At 40.1% G+C, this 18,173-nt stretch overlaps 1 protein-coding gene across 29 annotated transcripts in view; it reads right to left on the reverse strand.

Annotated features, from left to right (window-relative positions):
• The window catches only part of PBRM1 (polybromo 1), a 56,341-nt gene extending 38,189 nt beyond the window's left edge, over positions 1 to 18,152 (reverse strand). For 13 of the 29 annotated variants that reach the window (XM_083488837.1, XM_083488835.1, XM_083488857.1 and 10 more), the window contains exons 1-10: positions 14,523 to 14,585; positions 9,531 to 9,683; positions 8,913 to 9,010; positions 7,735 to 7,882; positions 7,301 to 7,444; positions 6,453 to 6,569; positions 5,071 to 5,139; positions 4,159 to 4,257; positions 3,046 to 3,131; positions 1,093 to 1,188 (exon numbers count right to left, since the gene is read on the reverse strand). In XM_083488837.1, coding sequence (XP_083344963.1) covers positions 1,093 to 1,188; positions 3,046 to 3,131; positions 4,159 to 4,257; positions 5,071 to 5,139; positions 6,453 to 6,569; positions 7,301 to 7,444; positions 7,735 to 7,882; positions 8,913 to 9,010; positions 9,531 to 9,683; positions 14,523 to 14,570 — 1,058 coding nt within the window. In that variant the 5' untranslated portion in view covers positions 14,571 to 14,585. Of the gene's footprint in view, positions 1 to 1,092; positions 1,189 to 3,045; positions 3,132 to 4,158; positions 4,258 to 5,070; positions 5,140 to 6,452; positions 6,570 to 7,300; positions 7,445 to 7,734; positions 7,883 to 8,912; positions 9,011 to 9,530; positions 9,684 to 14,522; positions 14,654 to 18,001 lie in introns of those variants that run through there. The other 16 variants (XM_083488854.1, XM_083488842.1, XM_083488841.1 and 13 more) reach the window with 10 other exon arrangements.
• Between the last annotated feature and the right edge of the window lie 21 nt (positions 18,153 to 18,173).

Consider the following 18,173-nt stretch of genomic DNA (forward strand, 5'->3'; position numbering starts at 1 on the left):
TGACAAAGGGTGGTATATAAAACTAATAAAATAAATAAAATGAAATTATGTAAAGGAAACCCCCTCTCCCCGCTCAAAATCATTCGAAAACATACACACAGAGAGAGAGAGAGAGAGAAATTGAAACTATTAGGCTCTGCTGAGTTGCCAAGGTTCTCTACTAGGAGTTTTATCCAAATAATGAAATCTTGTTTAATTGAAGAAAGAAATTTGCTTAACGTTGCATACAAATAAAACAATAATTCCTTAAGAATAAATCAGGAAAGGGCTCTTTGCCCCAAGTCCTGCTTATGGGTTAGTCACTGTGGGAGACAGAATGCTGGAATAGAAAGGTTTCTGGTCTGATAAAACAAAGCTCTTATGCACTTGGGTAATCAAATATCACTGCCTGTTGAGAAGGGTCATTGTACTTATTTTACAAACATTTTGCTTCTAATTCAGGGATGGGGAACCTTTGGCTCTCTGGGTGTTGTTGGCCTCTAACTCCCATCAGCTTCAGTCAGCATGGTCTATGGTCAGGCATGATGGGAGTTGTAGTTCAGAAACATCTGGAGAGAAACAGGTTCCCCATCCTTGCTTTAAATGAATTTGTCACTGAGAGTTCTTTTTGCATTTCACTGTTCTCTCCTTCGCTGCTTACAACCACTATCACCAGTGAGTGTGTGTGTGTGTGTGTGTGCGTGCGCACACATGTACACACACACACACACACACACACACACCCCTGAGGATTACACTATATGTATTTGATGAATTGGGTGCTAGTCCATGAAAGTTTATGGCACAGTATATTTTGCTACTCTTTTAAGGAGTCACAAAACTCTTTCTTGTTTTGACTTGTGGAAGTATATTTTGGCAACTGAGTATTTTCATCTACAGACTATTCTACGTAATTCGATTTTAGGAAAACAAAGAGGTTGCTGTAATATTTCCAGGAACCAAACAAGCTCATTACTTATTTTTAATTTCTAAAATTTTCTTCCCCATATAAGTGAAATGGACCGTTCTGATTTAGAGATTGGAGGAAAACAACCAACATAATCTATTATAAAAAGTGGATGAACTGAATAACACCCAAAGATAAGTACTCACCGATAATATTTATTAGCAGCATTTCTGTCATCGACAACACTGCCTTTACCCTGTGAGGAAGGACCTGTCAGCTTGGAAGCAGCCAAATTTGCAGTCCTTTATGAAGCATGAACAAGCCAGAGAAAGTGAAAAAAAGAAATCCACCAGACAGCCAAGATGATATACAGTTAGGATGAAGGTTTTTTTTACAGAATAAGTATTGAAATATAAGTTAAAAAGGGTTGTGCCATTACATTTTAGTGAAAAGGGTTATGCTAAATGTTACTGAGCTTCATATCAAGGTGAGAGTAATGCATTTTAGGAGCCACTATCTATTGCTAAAAGTGTTTCTTCATCTGTACTATGAGGTTATTCCCATTAATTACGCACAAAGCAGATACAATGAAAACTGCAGCCTCCATTTTTAGTCCAACATACAGTAGAAGCAAAGTCGTCTAAAACTGTGCTATTTTCAAACTGGAAGGAATTACACATCCAAGTGCAATGTATTACCAAATAAAAGCACCTGTGTTAGAGGCAAAAGGCCATGTCAAGGTCAATTCTCAAGCAAACTGTGTTGCAGAAAAGCAACAAGAGAAGGTTTCTAGGTTCATAAACACAATAAGTAGTTAAAAAGTACAGTATTTTAAGCTCTGAAATATATGCAGGAGACACAAAGAAGAAAAATATACAAGAAAAACTGAAGAAAATTCCTGTCATTACCATATAATCAAAAAGCAAGCAACTGCACAGCATTAATAAAGAGGGATGTTAAAGAATTTGAATGACAAGTTCTACTCTTGAGGTACATGAGCTTTGGGGCCTTCATGCTCTCACGTCAAAATTTTGCAACAAAAAGAAATTCATATTAAAAATTTCAAATGGACAGTTTTGAAGCAGAAGGGAATTACAAAAGTGAGCTATGTCAGAAATTTCTGCACCAGCAGCTTTGTAGCCCAATATTCTGTATGTTTTCTTGGAAGTCTTACCAGTATCAATTGGATTTCCTACCAAGTGTTCACAGGACATCACACTGTATTTGTGGAAACATGGGAATACGTCCTCTACTGTAATGCACCATGAAGATTTTGTCATGGTGGTCACCAAACTTCTGACTGAGATTAACTGAACTGACTTATCGCCACAAAGATGGAGGTCAGGCTAAACTGGCTCTAGATAGCACAGGCTGAATTTCTATGGTTGTGGAAAGTCTAGGCCTAGGCAAAAATATAATCCTTTGGAAAGAGGAGGCACAGATGTTCCCCAGTAGCATCAACTGCAAACAAGGTTAAAATAAGATTCAGGTGGGTAGCTCTGTTGGTCTGACACAGTCTAAATAAATAAATAAACTGTCCAGTAGCACCTTAGAGACCAGCTAAGTTTGTTCTGGGTATAAGCTTTTGTGTGCAGTATAAGCTCTTTCTCAGAAGGGTAGTAGGAGCTGGGTGATTGACTCAATGGGTATGGTAAACCTGTGGAGGAGACTACAATTAGTCCTGCAGGAAAAAGAATGAGATAGTATGCAGATGACCAAAACCCCACCCCACCCTCCCACTATATATAAGGGTCTGGTGACTTCTGTTTCAGTGTATCTGAAGAAGTGTGCATGCACACGAAAGCTTGTACCCAGAACAAACTTAGCTGGTCTATAAGGTGCTACTGGACAATTTTTTTTATTTATAAGGTCAAGATAAGTTGATTATGGGGCATTTGGTGTCTGGCCTGTTCAGCAGAGTCCCAATGCAAACCTTTCCAATGGATCAGACTGTTGTGAAAATCTATGTTCATTAACAAATGAAGAAACTGGCTGTATGATTTCCAGATCCAGCTGTTTCTCCACAAGTTAGGGTCAGAGATATTTGAAACCAAATACTATAATATATAACATAAGTTAATGTGAGCTAATATTTCTCTGTAGATTGTTTTTCTAAAGTAAAGAGAAAACTTGAGTAACTTTCATTCTGTCCACGGTACCTGATTCGGAGACTTGATTTGGTCAGTTCGGAATGCTCAATTTCTGCTTTCTTCATATTAAATATTTTCTTTATTGCATTTGCATCCTGTTAATAAATTGAAAATGTATTTTATTTATTTATTTTTAAAGGCTAAAGATGACATCATCAGTATTTACGGACGAATGCTCCTTGAAAGTGTATTTAAACAATATGTAACATAAATTCATTTAGATAAAAACTTCTCATAAAGAAAGTAAAGGAAAAATATCAATATTTATGCTGTATTAAACAGAGTACAGGACACAATACAGTTGTACCTTGGAAGTCAAACGGAATCCGTTCCAGAAGTCCGTTCGACTTCCAAAATGTCCCAAAACCAAAGCGCGGCTTCTGATTGGCTGCAGGAAGCTCCTGTAGCCGATCAGAAGCCGCGGAAGCCTTGTCGGACGTTCAGCTTCCAAAAATAGTTTGCAAACCGGAACAGTTTGTGACGTTCGGGAGCCAAAACATTCGGGAACTAAGCTGTTTGACTTCCAAGGTACGACTGTATACAAAGCAATCTAAGCCCCAGGTTCATGGAGGCGCTTCTCTGTTGTGGGAAAGGCCACATCTACAGTACCGGCTCCTGTTAGGTCGACAGAAAATTCCACAGCATGATTCTTCCATGGCATGAATCTTCCACTAGCAGTATCCTTGCCAGCTATAGATGACATTAACCCACCCCACCCCCCCGCAAAATGGGGCAAGCCATGTGTGGTGCAGAGGAAGCCTTGGATCTGCCGGATGCAACCCCTTCAATCTCCAGAGAAGCCCAGAAATGTCTCCCACATCCCTACAGACTTGAAATTGGCATTCAAAAATTTTCCCCTTTGGAACTACGTTTTGGAGAATAGAGTGAGATAAAAAATTAAGTGCTGCATGGGGACAAATCAGAGGTAAAAATCCACCCCCTGCATTTCAGCCTGGCTGGTGCATGGCACCATGATTTTGGAAATGGCAGCGAATCCACCATTTCATATCCTCCCCTGTCCCTAACTTAGAACTGCACTGATCATTACAGATCTTACTGTTCCAAAACCTGATAAATGCATTTGAATAAAACACTTCATATTAAAATGCTAAGTTACTTTACCTTGAATACTTGAGACCCAGGTTCGTTGTAAGTTTTGGCATTCTTAACTAACAGGTCTATGTCCTTGGCCATTGCATGAATGCTTTTATAACTTCCATTCTAAGAACAAAAAATGGAACATATTATGTATGCATTAATTTTATTTATTATAGTAAAAGGTTGCAGTTCAACCTCTTCGTAGTTCTGTCAAGTTTGTCATCATTTTCACGTGGGAGCAACTACTGTGTGGGAAATCATGGTACAGAAAGCAGCGCATAGATTAGGTCCAATAAATCACATGAAATGACTACTGTCTGAAGCAGCCATAAATGAACTGTTGTACCAAAACCAGTTCAGATGTAATGACCTTGGCTTAATAAGTAATGGTTAATTTAATGAGAAAATGAGTGTCATGCTCGCAAACCTCATTCCGCTTGTGTACAATTTTCAGGGTGTCTACTGCAGCTTGTTTAAACCATAGTTTCCTACTCTGTGCGATGCCAAATACTGGGAAACTGTGGTTTAACACCAGCTATCCTGGTTAGTAAATAAAGATTAAATGAGTTAAAAAGGAATGCAAAACAGTGGTGTAAAAAAAAAAAAAGCTATGATAGAAGCACCAACTGCATAAGATGAGTAAAGGACAATGATCACGTGGACAAAACATTCCTTCTCAGCTTAAATAAACAATGGTCTATTAAACCTATACTGCTTAGTCTAAACCAGTCTACTTGATCAGTGATTGTCATTACTGTAGTGACATAAATGAATAATTTCAGTTAAGTCCCAAAATGCACAAGTAATATCATTAACCTAAACATACTTTTGCCCCCAGAAAACCAAAATATTGCTTTAACATTCATTTCCATATATATTTACTTTTAAATTTGCTAAATCGCTTTTATAAAAGTGACCCCAAAAGTTGTACGGCACCTGTATTCGCTGGGCAATAGTCTTCAGATCTATGGGCTCTTTAATTATTGCATAATAGTCAGGATATTGCTGAAAAACAAAATTAATTCCATCTGAAATAAGCATAAACAGTGATCTATCAACCATCCTATCACTAGTTTCAACAGAACCTTCCCAACTAGGGCTACTGTCGGGGAGTTGCTATCGGAACAGGGGAGTGAGGAATGGGAAAACAGAGAGCCGCCCACGCTTCTGAGAAGCATGGGGAAAGCCACACCTCCAGTGGAGCAGAGGCAGAATGGGAAAGCCAAGCGAGGGGAGGGCTCAAAGGTGCTACTGAGAGCCCAAGCACCTCACCTAGCCCAGCCGGCCACCGTCGTTCAGTTTATGCCGAGGGGTGAAACACAAGGAGGGAAGGCGGAGATTTAGGGTGTCTAAGTTCTTATGCTGGAGGGTAAACTGGAAGGGGCCACTCCCGGAATCTGCAAGTGATTGAGACGGACATGAACTTTCTGGTCCTGCACTGTAAATAGTTTGTACCAATAAAAACCTGCCAGAGACAGGTCAGAGTCCTGCCTGGCAACCACCACACCGCCTGGCAGCTACAATCCTAATGACATTTACTAGAAAGTAAATCACACTTAAAAACAGATTTTTTAAAAGCAAAATACTTAGTATTATATTGTAAGAAAGGGGCTTCCTAAAAACAGTGTAGGCACACAATCTGAACTACTATATGCATAGGTAATAGTTCTTGTACAGCATAGTGTATCATTTAAACAGTTTGTGTGTGCGATATGATTAGCCATCTTCACATATCTTAAGGGCTGCCCCATGGAAGAGGGAGCAAGCTTGTTTTCTCCTGCCCTTGAGGGTAGGACTCGAATCAATGGCTTCAAGTTACAAGAAAGGAGATTCCGAGTAAACATTTGAAAAAACTATATGACTGTAAGAGCTGTCTGGCAGTGGAATAGTCTCCTACGAGAGGTGGTGGACTCTCCTGGCTTCCTCCATTGCAGGGGATTGGACAAGATTACCTTTGGGTCCCTTCCAACTCTAAGATTCTATGAATCTAAGATTATATATGTGTGTATGCACATATACACAGTTTCTCATCTCTGATCCCAACACTTTTACTCTGCAGTCCCAGTGAAACCTCCTTGCAAGATCCTGTACCTGGGATACACAGCCTCTGTACAGTAATGATTTCTTGAACTGGTATTATGAGTTGACAGTGTGTTATTCTGGTTTTGCTGGCATAGACTGCTTTACGACTAGTCTGTATCATTAAGTATATAAGACTCATGAGCTTGATGGTGCAGCCCAAACAGAACTACTGTCCAACTTTAATTTGAATGGGGAAAGCCTTCGGTTTACATTAAAAGTTCAGCATTATTACTCACCACTTTAGAGGGAAGCTTCTGAAAAAGCTCACTGATGAGATGGCCTGATGGGTTTGTGGCTACAACTACGGCTCCAAGAAGCTGTTCCAGAATTTCTTTTAAATAACCTGGAGAAGACTGGCACAAAAATGATATTGTAAAATGATTTAAAATGCTTAGGACCGGGTATTTGCTGCTGGCTTCTACTGGTACTGGTTGAAGAAATACAGGTTTTTTCTTTTACAAATTAAGGAAAAGCAGTAAAGACATAAACAGTTACTAATCTGCTGTTAGCTAGTCTGGCGGGGGCATACATTTTAGAATAAATAAAACAAGATCGCAATGTGTTTTCAACCAGGTTTAATAATGTATTAATACTTAAATGTTTACAAAAAAGTACCTTAATGTTTTAACTTATACTGTGCGTGCAAAAGGAAACTATCTGGCAGCATGCTTTAATGTATGGTTACATTTACAGCTGGTCACTGAAGAGCAGGATATAAACGGAAGAGATTAATAAAAATAAATATATAAACATATACTGTATAACATAATCCTTTTGGTAGACAATTTAGTAACTAAGGAAAAAACAATATGCTACTTATAGCATGGCTCTCTTATTACTGATGTAGTGCCACCAGTGTTCATAACAGATTACTGAATACCTAGTCAGGGAATTTACAAACTAAAATACTGGCAGATACAGGGGAATGGCAGGGGCAAACAGGGAAATAAGGGAAGCAATTTGTTATCATTTCAGTTATGCTACATTTAGGTATTGTTACAGGTTTAATTGCAATAGGGCAGGTGCGCTTTGTACCCTTTTGCATTTGAAATGCTTATACGTAGCTGGTAAAGCTCACACTTACTATTTCAGAAATTGTCCCTTGATTGTCATGGCCCTCGTCGTCGTCGTCGTCATCGTCAGGATCTCCCTTCTGAACAAACTCGTTTTTTGTGTGTATATATAAATCCCACAATTTACAGGCAGCCTTATATTCAGGGGAGTCTGGCTGTGTTAAAAAACCCCCAAAAGAACCTGTTTGTTAATCAATAATTTTTATGTCACTTTTAACATTTATCAAATGAAAGAACAATTCCATCAGTTAAAACTATGCTACAAATGAAAACAAAGGCAGAACTTAAAAATAATTTCCGTAAAGTATATATGGTATACACTATGAGGAAACTTCACAGAATCAGCAGTACAGTAGAGAAGGTAAATGAGTTTTGGACTCCATTAAAACACAACTGAGCGACACAATTTGCAAATGATGACTTTCAAAACAAAAGATTTTGTCACCTTATAATATGATTTTGCATTATTAAATAACAGCTGGAAGTCAGCAGTTAGCACGTTCACATCATCATATTCCTCCATTTTTAGCTTCTGTTGGATTTTCATTAAATCAATAGGCTGAGAAACCACTTCATAGTAATCTGGCTGGTTTCTATTGTAAGAACAGAGTTATTGAAAATGCAGTTAATGTAAGCAAATGTGCAGCATCTAGCAATACCCAAACTTTCATACACGCTACTGCAAATGGATAGTTAAATACACTATGAACACAATTTGAAAAACATTAAAATACAGTTAAACAAACAACACTTCACTCCAAGGTGGCTAACTTGTGGCTCTACAGATGTTGTTGGTCTATAAACCCTGACCACTGGTCATGCATCCTGGGGCTGATAAGAGCTTTATTCTAAGCATATCTGGCCATTACCCTATATTGTTCACAGCAATGCAACTCTGTCATAATACACCTTAAGGTTTTATGCAAAAAGTCAAAGTTAACACAGTCACAAAAGCCAACTTTTTCCTCCAATGCAAGTATGGCTAATCTGAAGCCCTCCGCACGTTGTTGGACCACAACTCCTATCACCTCCAACCACTGACTATGCAGGCTGGGGAGTCCAACAGCAACTGGAGAGCCAGAGGTTAGCTGCCCATAATCCAATGAATTATTGTGGGTAACAGCTATGTCGTTAATTTTTTGCTCCCCTAAAAAAAACTGCACTGTCAAAAAAGCTGAAACCACAAAAGAAACAAAATCTAAATTCAGCTGTACATCAGAAGCTTTGAAGCACATAGTACAAAGAGTTAAACGTATTACTATACAGTATGCTAAAGGATGACACAACACATAAAACTTTCCAATCTTTAAAGCGAGTAGTAAACTGAAAAGGAAAGGATATTTGCAAAAGGAAGTCCTCTGCCCTTTTCCGCATTGCAGACCCTGATACAGTACAACAAAACATGTTCTGGGAGCTAAGTTACACTCAGAAATGACCTGGGATGTGGAGTGGAGGCAGCTAGTGTAAAAGGTCTTCTGGGGAGCAGGGGGCGCACTGGGGAGGATGGGGTAGGCATTTCCACACTTCTAAGCATATTATTGTACTTGCACAGATTAAAACTCAATAGCTCTTGCAATGGCAGCCTTACCTTAGTTTTCTTATCAACAAATCTTACACGCTTACCTTCGTTTGGGGGCCCTAATGAAAAGCTCACATAGAAGCCTCCCTTGTTCATCTTTGTAATCTCTGATTGTGTTGTATAATTCATGGCATACAGCGATCTAAAACACAAAGCCAAGGAATAACAATAACAATAACAATAACAACAACAACAACAACAACAACAACAACAATAATAATAATAAATTTATATGCTGCCCAATTGACTGGGTTGCCACAGCCACTCTGGGCAGCTCTCAACAAGTAAGACCCAAATTGCAGTAAAACTAAATATTGATACAATGCTTTTTCCGAAGTGGTAAAAATGTTTAATACGCATCCTTGGTCTCCTTACAAGAACCCTATACAGACTGCATTAGATTTTCCATATTATAGATGAGAGGCTGAGGATGAAGGGCAACAACTTGGATTAAACTACCTGGTGAATTCAAAACTGAGCTAAGATTTTAAGTGGTAACACTAGTCTTACAGCACATGTTCTTAGCCACTCTACTTGCTTTGGGCTATGGAAGCATTGAGAAAAATCTAGGAGATAAGTTATATTTCAACTTCTTTGTAAAAGAATAGCAGTCGTGTATTCAGTCTATTTCCATGGTAGCATGACATTTAAAAAATACTTACAGGATCGACGGTAGGGAGGTTGGAGAGTCTTCTCCTCTTCCTGCTTGGGCCTGGTGTAGTTGTGGAGTGGTGGCCATCATCAAAATCTCCACTGGCACTGCTGGAAGGAGAGGTAGCCCTTCGCCTCTTGGAACCCATGGAATCCAACTTCTTCTATAATTAAAAAAAGCGCTCTTAAACATGAGGCTTTCTATCCTGTCACTCACAGGGTGACAAGAAGTGGAACCTAAAGTTCCTCTGAATTCTACATAATTGAGATAGTGACACTTTTTGATGCTACACAGCTAAACTCTTGACCAACATTCTGCAAGCTTGCCCAACAAAGCAATCCATTTAGTGTGGTTTTACTTAAGCCAAGTCATCACTGTAATATCAAGGTGTATGGATGACAAAAACATAATGAAGTAATGAGCATTAACGTCAAGACATATGTGAGAGTACCAATTCTGATGCAGCGTTCCTATATGTAATACAGATTTTATTGCATGTATCGCTGATACTCTAAGCAGAAGCACAGATAACCATGAAAATCTATTTTTGTTTGCTTTTTTACTTAACGGTTCAGACAAGGCTGCAAAGTCAATTACAAATTTTACTGTGGCCTGCAGCCTTTGAGAATGCTAGAGAAGATGTGAAGGCCCAGAAAAAGTACAGAACACAGAGGGAAATCCAGCTCCCCTATTTTCCCCTGCCCCAACCACTGGGCTTTCATATCTCTATACTAGAGAATGGTCCCAAGCAGCAGCAGGCAGTGTGCTGGGGCAAAGGCAGAGGCACTTACCTAACCTCCTGGCAAGTGAGTCACTACTGCTTATCTGGAGGGAGAGGGGCAAGGCAGCAAAATGATTGATTCACTTTGAATCGTGCCATCTACTGCTGGTCCCAAGACCAAATAGCTCATAGGGTAGCCACAACAAAACCTCTCTCTTCTTGGTTACTGATCCAATGACAGCATCAATTCTGAATGAAAAATGTCACACACACCCAACTTAAAAAGAATGTAAGAAAAAGGTGTAAAACCTATACAGTAGTACCTTGGTTCCTGAACGCCTTGATACGCATATGTTTTGGCTCCCAAACGCCGAAAACCCAGAAGTGTTCTGGTTTTCGAACGTTCTTTGGAACCCAAACGTCCAACGCAGCTTCTGATTGAGAGCAGGAAACTCCTGCAGTCAATTGGACGCCGCTCCTTGGTTTTTTAACGTTTCCGGAATCGAACAGACTTCCAAAATGGATTATGTTCGAGAACCAAGGTACAACTATACTACCACAATTTTTAGAACAAACATTTTTTTTCTAAACAACTACATTATGGCCCAATTCTGTTTAGACATTTTTTAATATTAATAATAATAGTGAGTATACACAGTTTGTGGGGCACTAGACATCATCTCAATCTGGCAAGAGCAATTAATCTATTTTTGCAGGTCCAGGCGGGTGTCTCTGACCACAGTACATGATGGTGACTTCAAGGACCACAACTTTTACAGCTAAAAGTGTTAAAAAATCAGAAAATTTACAATGAATTTAAAAAATACTGAGTGACATCCAACAATGTCGCCCTCCTCTCCACCCTCCTGCACACACACCCCCGGCCTAAATCTGTTCTGGAGGGTTGGACATAATAATCCATTATCTAAACCTGGAATGTCCAACAGGTCAATCAGGATGTGCTGTTCAATGGGGGGGGGGGATGTTCTAGGTCAATCGCGGGATCCATTGATGCGGTTTCTGTGGTTCTCCTGATTCCCCCCCCAAAATCTCAACAACTCTGACCTCCCTCTGCAAAAAAGTTCAACAGCTCTTGGCAATGGCAACGGGTAGATCACTGCCAGTTTTTTTATAGTGGGAGTAGATCGCAGTCTCTTTGGAGTTGGATGTGCCTGATCTAAACTAATCTAGTACTTACAAAAATCTCTCCCAAGATCTTGAAAAGAAAATATTATTCAAAATCACCAGTATTGTTACCTTAGTTAGTGATAGTGGAATAACGCAGAATAAGATGACATACTACACCCAAACTGCATCCCCATGGCCTTTCCCATCCTTTCAGTAATATCAGATATAGTCAGCTATATGGACTTGGGGTAGAGAAACGTGAGAATGTGTCACATAGTAAGAACTTCTAAATGTTACTGCAGGAAGAAGGAGGTCTTACCAAGGTAAGCCCAAACAACATGTAACCCGTCCCTCAGGACTATTTCTCACATAAGTCCTGATCTAGAAAAAGCACTTAAGATCCTATAAAATCAACAGAGGACAAGTGAGTCATAATTATCTCACACTATTGATTTCAACAAGATTTAGGCTGCAATTCTAATCCTGTTTACCTGGGATTAAGACCAGTGTTAGAAACTCAGATATATCAGCTAATTGCTAAATGGCACCTTAAACCTGGGTTACAGCCACTACAACAGAATAGCTAGGCACCTTTTTTGCGGTGGGATTTGTTGTTGTCGTTGTTGCTGCTGCTGTTGTTATTAATTTCATTTCTATACTACTTTATATTTTAAAGAAAGAATCTCAAAGTGTTTTACAACACCTCAAAACATCCAATAAAACAATCCAGGGGGAAAACCAATCCAGAATAAAACAAATTCAAGCTTCAAGGAAAATATTTCAGATCCTTCTCTAATTGACATTTTGCTTTCCCTATACAGTGGTGCCTCGCAAGACAAAATTAATCCGTTCCGCGAGTCTCTTCATCTTGCGTTTTTTTCGTCTTGCGAAGCACGGCTATTAGCGGCTTAGCGGCTATTAGTGGCTTAGCGGCTATTAACGGCTTAGCGGCTTTAAGAAAAAGGAAACAAACTCGCAAGATGTTTTGTCTTGCGAAGCAAGCCCATAGGGAAATTCGTCTTGCGGAACGACTCAAAAAACGGAAAACTCTTTCGTCTTGCGCGTTTTTCGTCTTGCGAGGCATTTGTCTTGCGAGGTACCATTAGCAAAAGTAGAAGCCAGTGTGGTGTAATGGTTAGTGTGTTGGACCTGGGAGATCAGGGTTCAAATCCCCACTCAGTCATGAAGCTCACTGGGTGAACTTGGGCCAGTCATAGCCTCTTAACCTACCTCACAGGGTCATTGTAGAGATTACCGTATTTTTTGCACCATAACACTCACTTTTTTCCTCCTAAAAAGTAAGGGGAAATGTCTGTGCGTGTTTATGGAGGGAATGCCTACGGGTGGCATGCCTACGGATTTTCCTCCTCTAAAAACTACGTGTGTGTTATGGTCAGGTGCGTGTTATAGAGCGAAAAATACAGTAACTGAGGAGGGAGGTGAACCATGTACTCCTTGGAGAAAAGGGTGGGATATAAATGCCATAAATAATCTCTTATGGTTACCTGCTTAAGAAAGCTGGAGAAGCTAGCCAGATGGAGATGTCAGTCACCAACCTGGTATCCAGAGATCTCCATGTGGTTGGACCTGGCCCAGGCCTAGGGGATTTCTAACACTGATTAAGACCCACTGTATTCAACAGAACATACAGTACTTCTAGGAAGACATGGTTATGATTGTGCTGACAAGTATTACTAACTTTCTCTGGATTGGAATAATTATGTCAGACATGCCACAGAAAGCCACGTCAAATGGAAGTTTCCTGGAGAGTGCACCAGTCAGGAGAACCCTGCCTATTTAGTGCAGAATTTTGTTCTCACAGTGGCCAACCAGACAAAGCGGGACATGAGCACAGTAACACTATCCCACTTCTGATCACCAGCTACAGAAATTCAAAGGCCTATTTACTGCCTCCAATACTCAAAATAATATGCCTTCAAGACTTGTGGGCATGGCTAGCCTTATCCTCCACAAATTTGCCTAACAGACAAGGTTTTTAAAAATAGAAGCACTGTGGCTTTATGTTGAAAACAATGTTGGAAGGGTCTATCTATACATATTTCCTTCTTAACTTCCTCCAAATGCTAAAACAACTAATTTTTCAAAGAGTATTAATGGTTAACATGAAGAATGCACAGTTGAAACAGAAGGAACAACCTCCACGTTTAAAGAAAGCAAAATCTATTCAACTATTCTTTTGTAGTCTTTTGATCAAACTGCAGACACAATACATATAGAACTAATTTCCCTGAACTGTTCAAAGAGTCTGAAGAACAGATAACATGAAAATCATTCAGACTACAATGAACTTAACCCAATGTTTTTACTTCTGCAACGTATAAATGCTATTTTGATGCTCCATAAAATACCAAATCCAGCCTTAAACAAGCAATCAACAAAGGATCCAGAAGCATTATTCCATATTCATTCGTTAAAAAACAAATAGCAGCACTCTCAATGCACAGTGCTAGTCTAACTCTAATCACTAATTTTGGAAATGAAAAATAAAATAAAATAAAATCTAATTGGTTTCCAAAGTGGTAACTAACACAAAATAAACTGCACATTCAGACCTACAACATCCCCCTAACTACATTATCCATTCCTTTTAAAAAAGAAAAGAAAAAAAAGATTGGGCTCTAGTCACGGTTAGTCCTACTCATAGTAGATCCATTGAAATTGATAGGCATGACTAACTTGTGTCCACTAGTTTCAATGGACAGGATTCAACTAACAAGTGCCACTAGCAAAAGCCCACACCAGGACTTCCATTAGCACACTGGGCCTCTGTCTCTTCTGCCAGAAATTTGTTTTGTGGTAGTTGAGAGAACCCCCAGAAAAGTGTGCAGGGAAAGGGCGACTGTTCTATCTGACAACTAGAAAGACTTGCATTGAGAGAACTATTGCTGCAGCACAATGCTGAATTTCTCCCAATGAGTCTACTCTAATTAGAACTTAGTTGGATACCGCTCATGATCACTACTCTAGAGTAATTTTGTTAAACATTTGCACCCCCCCCCCCGAGAGCAAGGTTAATTAAAAACTCATGAACGAGGTAAATGAACAAGTATGATCTGTCATGCCAAATATGAAACAAAAATGCCTGAGATGTGTGAAAGAGACAAAATGGCACACACATTAGCAGTAAATTACCAGATTTACCAGAGTACAACCAGCACCACGAAAAGCCAGTCTCCTCATTATGTCTGATAGGCAAGTAAAGAAACTGAGAAAAGGCAAATCCTTAAAGCACCAATTCAGCAGTTGTATTAGTACAGGCAAAACTGAAAGAGAAGACAACAAAAGGAAAGAAAAACAAAGGGAAAACAAAGGGAAGAATAGGTAAATTAAGGAATCAAGAAGAATGGTTAAGGAAAGATATACCACAAAACAGAGAAAATGCAGTAGCTATATTAGGCCACTGCCATTTCACAAGGACCCCATTTACATAACATACCAGGGCTGGGGAAACTGTGACCCTCTAGATATTGTTGCACTACAAATCCCATCATAGCTACAAATTCAAGTTCAACATGGGTTCCTGAGCCCTATTTTAAGCTCAGAACTAAAAGTGCATTCTTTTAACAAGTAAACAAAGGGTGCGGTCCTATTCCCACGAAAACTGGAAGGGTCATATTCAATGCCACTGTTCCAATATCGCAACAGACTTCCACTAGCACCATGGAACTTCCCCCTCCTCTCCCCTGCAGCCCACCCTTCAAAATTTGAGCAAGAGGGTTGGGGGGTCCTCCAGAGAAAATTTGGATGGCACTCAAATGAGAGGAGAAAGGAGAAATCCTGTTGAGCAAGTGAAACTCCCCATGCGCAGTACAGTATTAGATTACGATCTTAAAACTCCTATTGTTTTTCATAGGGCAGAACTGCAATAATCAATTCACATAATTCCAAGAATGAGGCTATAATTGTATGGGATTCACTGCCCATATAGCATTAGCTGTTCACAAATCATAATAGTTTAAATATTTTTAAATACTTCATTATAAAGAATATGTTGATTGGTATCCACAGCACAGTGTGATCAAAAATAGAAAAGTCTAGTACTGTCCGCAGCATCAGAAACATGCACCTGTGTTTTATTACAAGGTCAATAATTGTATTTATTTTGAAAATGCAAAAACTATACAAACACGCCTACATATCAACCACTTAGCATCTATATGGAGTACTGAGACATATCACTCATAGTTTTGAATAATTACTATATTGGCAACACCCAACTTTGTTTTTATTGTACATCCAAGCCAGGTGTGGATTCCATGAGCCAATGCTCTGATGAAGTTATAAGCTGATACTGAAAAATGAAATGAACCCAGAGGAACTGATGCTTGAAGATTCAAATGATCTGGGATTTACCTGTTGTATCACACCTCCCGAGAGAGCAGGTATGCAGAATAGAGGTACTCCAGGACCTGTTTTGTTCCTGGTTTTCTGAAGGGCAGCAGTAGTCAGGAATGCTATTTACCATCACACAGCATAATCCTATCTATGTTTTTTCAGAAGTTCATCACACAAACTTAATGGGACTTTCAGTTTAATCCTATACCTGCTTATTCAGAAGTAGCTATCAATGAGTAGAGAGAACTGAAACCTGATTCTCTAAGTAGAGTTCAAGATTGGAAACTTAGGGCAGTATTAATTGGGGTTTCACCCACTTCTCCATCTATCCCACTCCAAATTATGTTCTAGAGTGTTGGTGAAACCTCCAGAACAGATTTAAAGGGTCTCTGGGGAGAAGAGCAAGACAATGTTCTGTCACACAAGGAGAAATCCAAGCACTGATGAAACGTTTCCCTTAGTGTTGCTTTGAATGCCACCTTTAATTCTGTAAATCATCTACAATGTTTTCCCGGTATTAAATATCTTCCTATTGTCAGTCATGAATTGGTAAACTGAATATAGGATTATTTTAAGACAGTATATGTGCAACTTGCTCTGTATCCCTTCAGGTTAACTAGATGTTACCTTTATATCAATGAACCCCTTTTTTAGAATTCCCCACATTTTTTTAACCCAAAGCACATGTGCCCACTTCCCTAACCCAAATCAGAATGACCCGACCCAAATCAGGCTGGGAGAAATTCTTTCCTTTGTGTCATTTTCTTGCTTAACTTTCACACCTACCTGCAGATAGTTAAGGGATGAAAATTTTCAGCAGAAAAAAGAGTGTTAGGGAAACAAAACAAAAACAAAAAAACCCTCATAGCGATTTTAAAAAAGCTAAAATAATAAAATTATACAACAATAGTTTAAACCATATCAAAAGTTAAAATACTAAAACAGATTAAAATTTATATCAGCTTTCTAATCATCTGGGTAGGCTTGTCTAATTAAGAATGTTTTCAGCAGCCTGCCAGCACAGGCTGTCAACAAGAGATGCAGCCCATTTCAGATTTTGTCAATAAGTTAGATATGGAAATGCCACCTGATAGTAGCATCTCAAGGCTTTTGCAAAATAAAAATATGGTATCTGAAGAAGTGTGCATGCACACGAAAGCTCATACCAAGAACTAACTTAGTTGGTCTTTAAGGTGCTACTGGAAGGAATTTTTTTATTTTTTATTTTGACTATGGCAGACCGACACGGCTACCTATCTGTAACTAAGGCTTTTACAGTTTGTTTCAAACAAATGCACCAAAGAATGCTTCCCTAGCAATGAGAAACATAGCACTTCTTGTGTAGGAAACACCGTATTGGATATCTATCTAAAATACTGTATATGTTCCACCTAAATGTAAGCCTTTCTGAAATTTAAACACAGAAAACCAGCCCTTAGAAATGCAATAGCCTTTACATCAGATAGTAGCACTATCCATATTTGCTGAAGTACCATGTGCACAATTCCTACATTTTTCATTCATCCTGTTTATCACTTTCTCAGCAGTGTAACTCTTTGGAAAGGAGAAGAACTCCACTTTACGCTTTAAGTCATGGTCTTAAAGGACATGCAGTGACCACCCTAAGTACTAACTTTATTTTTCTAGACGGTATTAATATGGGAAATGGGGGGGGGGCAGCCACCTCCATATGCTTAAAATTCAAGGCGGGGTAGATCTCTCAGAGAAGAGACCGTGTCGCTTTTGACACTGTGAAAACTTCAGATCATTTTCTCACATGCGGAAGTTCATGCTTGCAATTTCGAGAGGGAAAAGTTAAAAGTTTTCCAAAATCGCAGTTGAAAGAAAATAAAACAAATCAAGCCAATATATAAATGGGGGGGGGGGGCTAAGGTTTAAGAGGAGAAGGAAAACCAGCTGCGAACAAGAAACAAGCAAAGTGATGTCGCGTGTGAGAGAGGCGTGTGAATTCAGAGTGGGGGGAAAGGGGGTTAGGAAGTCAAGAGGAGTTCATTCAGGGTCTCCCGAGGGCCAAGCTCTTGTTCCATTTGGGGGGCGAATGGGGATGCGTGTGGGGAGCGAGCGGGTGGGTGGGAGAAGGGGGAAATGAGGAGGCGGTGAGGCAGGGCGGGCAGGGGGTCAGGGGCGAAAGCGACCCGCCAGCAGCTCCGCAGCCACACAAAGGGAAACCCGCCGCGGCCTCCTGCCTGCCCTGCCCTCCCCGCGAGCGCCCTGCTCAGCCCCGCCTCGCTCGCTCGCCCGCCGCCTCGCCTTACCCAGCCGCCGCCGCCGCTGCTCCCCCGCCTCCTGCAGCCGCGGCCGCGCTCAGCCCCCGTCGCCGCCACGGCCCCCCGCGCTGTCGGCGTCGCCGCCACTGTTGCCGCTCAGCCTCGCTCGCTCGCTCAAAAGGGAGCCCGCCGCTGTCGCAAAAGCAGCCAGCCTCGGCCG

This window comes from Podarcis liolepis, assembly GCF_965112155.1.
Source record: "Podarcis liolepis genome assembly, chromosome: 2".
NCBI lineage: Eukaryota > Metazoa > Chordata > Lepidosauria > Squamata > Lacertidae > Podarcis > Podarcis liolepis.